General features: G+C 52.1%; 1 protein-coding gene across 1 annotated transcript in view; it reads right to left on the reverse strand.

Moving 5' to 3' along the window:
* The window catches only part of DDX11 (DEAD/H-box helicase 11), a 33094-nt gene extending 27094 nt beyond the window's left edge, over positions 1-6000 (reverse strand). Inside the window, exons 1-2 of the mRNA XM_040233735.1 lie at positions 5840-6000; positions 95-242 (exon numbers count right to left, since the gene is read on the reverse strand). Of these exons, the coding sequence (XP_040089669.1) occupies positions 95-238 (144 nt within the window). The 5' untranslated portion in view covers positions 239-242; positions 5840-6000. The remainder of the gene's footprint in view (positions 1-94; positions 243-5839) is intronic.

Consider the following 6000-nt stretch of genomic DNA (forward strand, 5'->3'; position numbering starts at 1 on the left):
GACTCTCTGTGCAGGCAGATGAGCATGCTGGCGGCCTCTGACTTGTCATCAGTGTCTCCCCAGACCTTCTCGGGCCCCCACTGGTCATACTTACAGTGCCGGTTGGACTCTCAAATATCCCAATCTTGCCAGCCTCCAGCACCTGGTACAGCGCTGCCATGAAGTCTTTCTGGATGGCATATGGTGTGAAGGGAAACGGGAAGTGGACGCCACCAGCCTCCTGGGTCTTGTCGGCCATAATCCTGGAGGGAAAGAAAGCCGGCAGCTCTCTGATGGGCAAGTACTGGCCTGAGATCTAGAACAATTCCTAAGAGCAGCCTCAGTACTAGTTACCCACTTTCTCCCCAGAAGGGACCATTTTTGGCAAGCAAAGATCATGCTCTCTCCAACTGTGGGCCTATTCATGAGGCCTGGCCAGAGTCGCAGTTCATCCAGAGACACTCATCAAAACTGGACACAGGGGAATTTGACCCAGGCAGCCCTAACAGAAACCCCTGCCGCTCCACTTGCCTGCACACCTTTCTAAGGGCCTGAAGAAAATTTCCCCTGGATAGCCAGCCTGTCGTTATTTCTGCAGCCATTACGCTTTGTCTCCCACGCCTCCCCGCCACGCCTCCCCGCCACGCCTCCCCGCCACGCCTCCCCGCCACGCCTCCCCGCCACGCCTCCCCGCCACGCCTCCCCGCCACGCCTCCCCGCCACGCCTCCCCGCCACGCCTCCCCGTTCCACGTTGCTGCCGCTGCTAAGTCACTTGAGCCGTGTCCAACTCTGCGTGACCCCATAGACGGCAGCCCACCAGGCTCCCCCGTCCCTGAGATTCTCCAGGCAAGAACACTGGAGTGGGTTGCCATTTCCTTCTCCAATGCATAAAAGTGAAAAGTGAAAGGGAAGTAGCTCATTCGTGTCCGACTCTTCGCGACCCCATAGACTGCAGCCTACCAGGCTCCTCTGTCCATAGGATTTTCCAGGCAAGAGTACTGGAGTGGGGTGCCATTGCCTTCCGTGTTAGAAACTATCTTTTCCTCTTTTTCTGACCCTGGCTTCTCTGAAATAGCTTTTACACACTCTTTCTTCCTTTAATCACCAATCTTCCATCCTGGCCCCTGCTCTCTCTCTTTGGAAGTCACTGCTCTGAGTTAGGTAAACAAGACCAGCTCACCTCAGTAAAAATATGAATAAATCTACATCCCATGTACACCTCTGCTACACAAGTGGCCTCAGGAAGACCAGTGACCATGTTGATTCACTTATGAGGAGAGGGAGTTGCACAGTGTTCTTCCAGTTAAGAATTTAGGGGTAATTAAAACGAGGACTGAGGTGGAATGATAAAAATAAGGATGACAAAACCAGGACAGTTCAACAGCAGAGGCAGGCCTGTAATCAAAAACCCACTAAAACATGGAGGGAAAGGAGACAGGCCCTAACAAACCCCAAATACCTGCCCTGTGTTAAACACTCCACAGGCCCTTCCATTTTTGTCCTCGTTTAATCTGCACAACACTGTAAGGATATAGTTGTTGGATCCTGACACTTACAGAAATTAAATAACTGTTCAAAGACTCAGCTCAGAAAGGAAACCCAGGGATCCAAGCCCAGGTTCCCATGGCTGTTCTAGTCCAACTCATTTGTCGGCAAAAGAGAACTAGCATCAATAAAAGGGAGATTTACTGAAAAGATACATACTTGGAGATTAAGAATACAGCCGATCTGGGAAATCCAAGAGCAGAAGCCATGGACAAGGAAGTACTTCTTGCAGACGAGAACTCCAGAGTGATGCAGGTTTTAAGATGGTTCCAGGAAGTCTACCAGCAGCAAATGCCTTGGGATTCCCAGTTCTTCTGCTCCAACACATGCCACGTGGGGCCTGCCCAGCCTCCTCTGCTCAATCCCGGCTTCAACTTTACCCTGAAACTGGCCTGCACACTGCCTCTGCAGGCCCTTAACCTTCTAGCTTCAGGTCCCACTGTCAAAGTCTTCTGTTTCCTAGTTCTAAATCCCAGGAGAGAAATCTGACCACCCCCCTACCCCGACCCTTTTATTTTTTATTTTTTAATTGGCATTTAACTGGTGGCTCAGACGGTAAAGAATTCACCTGCAATGAGGGAGACCTGGGTTCAATCCCTGGGTCAGGAAGATCTCCTGGAGAAGGGAACGGTAACCCACTCCAGTATTCTTGCCTGGAAAATTCCACGGACAGAGGAGCCTGGCAAGTACAGTCCACGGCATCGCAAAGAGTTGGACATGATTGAGTGACAAACATTTAACTTGTAATGACGGGAATGAGCTACATGGATACATATATATGGACACATATATCTCTTCTCTCTTGGATATCCCTCCCAGCTCTCCTCCATTCCACCCCTCTAGGTCATCACAGAGCACTAAGCTGAGCTCCCTGTGCTGTACAGCAGCTTCCCACTATCCATTTCACACGTGGTAGTGCATATATGTTAATTCTAATCTCCCAATTCGTCCCACTCTCCCTTCCTCCCCACTCACCCTGTGTCCACTTGCCTGTTCTCCACATCTGCATCTCTACCCCTACCCTGCAAATCTCCTGTCTTTAAAGACAGATCGCTCAACAGCCTAGAGACCACTGGCTGAGCCATGATCTAATCAGCCTGGGCCTTGTGCCTGCCGCCCCTCTCTGCCTGGGGACTAGAGTCCTGGACATTTAGGCCTCAGCTCCTCAGAGGCCTCTCACTCTATCTGCCACCCTCCCCACTCAAGTACTCTTGCCTGGAAAATCCCATGGACGGAGGAACCTGGTGGGCTGCAGTCCATGGGGTCGCTAAGAGTTGGACACGACTGAGCGACTTCACTTTCACTTCTCACTTTCATGCACTGGAGAAGGAAATGGCAACCCACTCCAGTGTTCTTGCTTGGAGAATCCCAAGGACGGGGGAGCCTGGTGGGCTACCGTCTACGGGGTCGCACAGAGTCGGACATGACTGAAGCGACTTAGCAGCAGCAGCAGTGGTCAAACACCTCCCCTCCAAACACACACACTGCTCTGCTTTGTCATTCTTTTATCTCATTATTTGAAACACTGTATTTTTGTTGTTCATAGCTCTCAGCACTATCTGAACTTATTTACTGTCCTCCCCCACTAGAATATAAATAGCATAAAAGGAGGAACCTTGTCTGCCTTGCTCTTCCCTGCCCCTAGCATTCAGAACAGGTGCTCTGGCACTTAGCAGGCAATCAATAAACAGGTGATAAATGAATAGCCAGTCTGAGGTAGGGAGTGTGGGAGGGGGTTTCTGTTCTTCAGAGGGATGGGGAGAGGAGATCTATGACTTCAGTATCTAGTCCAAGGGCCAGTTCTTTGAGGTTTCAAACTGTTTTCATATAACCTCACAACCCCATGCAGTCAGGATTTTTATTAGTTCTATTTCACAGTTGAAGAAACCGGGGCTCAGAAAAGTTAAGTGATTTGCTCACAATCACTCAGGAAGGGCTTGAATCCAAGATTTTAACATATATCTGCCTGAGCCAGGGCTTCCCAGGTGGCTCAGTGGTTAAAGAATCCGCTTGCCAAGCAGGAGACCTGGGCTTGATCCCTGAGTCGGCAAGATCCCCCGGAGAAGGGAATAGCTACCCACGCTGGTATTCTTGCCTGGGCAGAGCAGCCTGGTGGGCTACAGTCTGTGGGGTCACAAAAGAGTCGGACACAACGAAGCGACTAAGCAGCAGCAGCAGCCTCTGAGCTCCTGAGCTGCAGGTTTCTGATCTTCCTCCCACCAGGGTAAGTAGGATGAAAAGACCTGGTTACCAAACTTTAGAATGACAACACGGAACAACAAAGAACAAGAGTAATTATTATTTCACTGCTCTGTGGGTGGTAATTAGGGATCTCATTATTCCAGGAGCAGCACAAGCTAAACCGTAAGTGAAAAAAGGGTTTAGCTAAATCCAAGAATAAAGGATTCACTAAGTGCTGTTTAAAGATGTTTGGTACAACTTTTCCCAATCTCTTCAGGCTGGTTGCCTGGCCATGAGCGCACGACACCCACACACACACACACACCCCCACACACACCCACACACACCTACACCCACACACGTTGTCCCTAGAATTCCCCACCAGTGTGAAGACACGAGGAACGGTAATCTTATGTTCACTCATGGGTTAAGACACATGAAGGCATCTCAGGTACACAGTTCAGTTCAGTCGCTCAGTCATGCCCAACTCTTTGCGACCCCATGGACTGCAGCATGCCAGGCCTCCCTGTCCATCACCAACTCCCGGAGTTTACTCAAATTCACGTCCATTGAATTGGTGATGCCATCCAACCGTCTCATCCTCTGTCGTCCCCTTCTCCAGCCCTCAGTCTTTCCCAGCAGCAGCGTACACACAATTCCTGAAAGTGCTCATTTTCTTCAGTCTTCGATGATCGCTTATTTACCCAGGTACAAACTTGCTCCAGACTGATGGTGTTCCCCGTACCCCAAATTCATGTGTGAAAAGCCCTAACCCTCATTGTGAGGCTGTATCTGGAGAAAAAGCTTTTAGGGAGTAATTAACATTAAATGTGGAGAAGGAAATGGCAACCCATTCCAGTATTCTTGCCTGGGAAATCCCATGGATGGAGGAGCCTGGTAGACTTACAGTTCATGCAGTTGCAAAGAGTCGGACACTACTGAGCGACTAACATTTTAACATTAAATGAAGGAGGTAATTAGGATTAAGTGGAGTCCTAATAGTGGGGTCCTGACCCCTATAGGACTGGTGGCCTTGGACTTTCCAGCCTCTAGACCTGGGAGAGAGAAGTTCTCTGTTCAGGCCTCCCAGCCTATGGCAGCCTGAGCAGGTGAGACGCCTGTGTTCCAGGTACCATCCTACTGTTCCCCTCCTAAAGCGCTTTAACTCCACACACCTGGGAGACAACCAGGCTCTAGCCCACCTGCTGTGAATCTGGGGTGGCAGGGCTGAGAGCTGCCGGCTGGCCCAACTCCACGTCCTCATCTTGCTTCTGTCTCCCACCCAGCTCCGCCCTCGGAGCTGTCACACTGTGTGACGATTTAGCTACACTTTTCACGGCACTGCCTCCCACAGTCTGGTCAGTTCCATCCGTCCCAGTCCTCCTGGCCGGCCACTGCTCCACCCGGATTCGCCGAGTGGCAAGATGGCTCCGGGGGTCAGACTGCCCAATTTGGGATCCCGCCTGTATCCCCGCTTAAGTCCACATCTGAGTCCATTTCCGCAGCTGCAGGGGGCAGTCAATTCAATCACTCAGTAATGTCAGACTCTTTGCGAACCCATGGACTGCAGCACGCCAGGCTTTCCTGCCCAACGCCAGCTCCCGGAGTTTACTCAAACTCATGTCCATCCAGTTGGCGATGACATCCAACCATCTCATCCTCTGGCGTCCCCTTCTCCTGTCTTCAATCTTTCCCAGCATCCGGGTCTTTTCCAACGTGTCAGTTCTTCACATCAGTCCAAAGTATTGGAGTTTCAGCTTCAGCATCAGTCCTTCCAATGAATATTCAGGACTGATTTCCTTTAGTATAGACCGGTTGGATTTCCTTGGAGTCCAAGGGACTCTGTCCCTTGCAGGGGACGGGGAACGGCGCATTCGGTGGCCCTGCAGGGACCAGCAGGTACTACCACGTGCAAAGCGCACTCAGCACAGCCGGCGGAACCGCCCCGCAGCCACCCATCGCGGCCAGGTCCCGCCCCGCGGCCTCTCCCGCCCTCCCATTGGTGCCTGGCCTGTCGATCACACGGCGGCACCGCCCCGGGACACTTTCCCGCCACCGGCCAGTCCCGCTCCCCGACATATCCACCAGTCTGCCCTTTCTCATCTCTCTCCACGTCCTCGGCACCGCGCTCACCTTCCTCGGAGGCAGGGCTGCTCCGCCGAGGCCAGACCGGAGAGCAGTCCAGGCAGACGCCGCTGAACCTGAAACTCCGGCTCCTCGCCGGTGTCAGCGTCTTCCAGGGCAGTACACCAAGCTGCACGCCCCCCGTAGCACTGCGCATGCGCACCCCGGGG

The sequence above is a fragment of the Oryx dammah genome, unplaced genomic scaffold (assembly GCF_014754425.2).
Source record: "Oryx dammah isolate SB20612 unplaced genomic scaffold, SCBI_Odam_1.1 HiC_scaffold_29, whole genome shotgun sequence".
Classification (NCBI taxonomy): Eukaryota; Metazoa; Chordata; class Mammalia; order Artiodactyla; family Bovidae; genus Oryx; species Oryx dammah.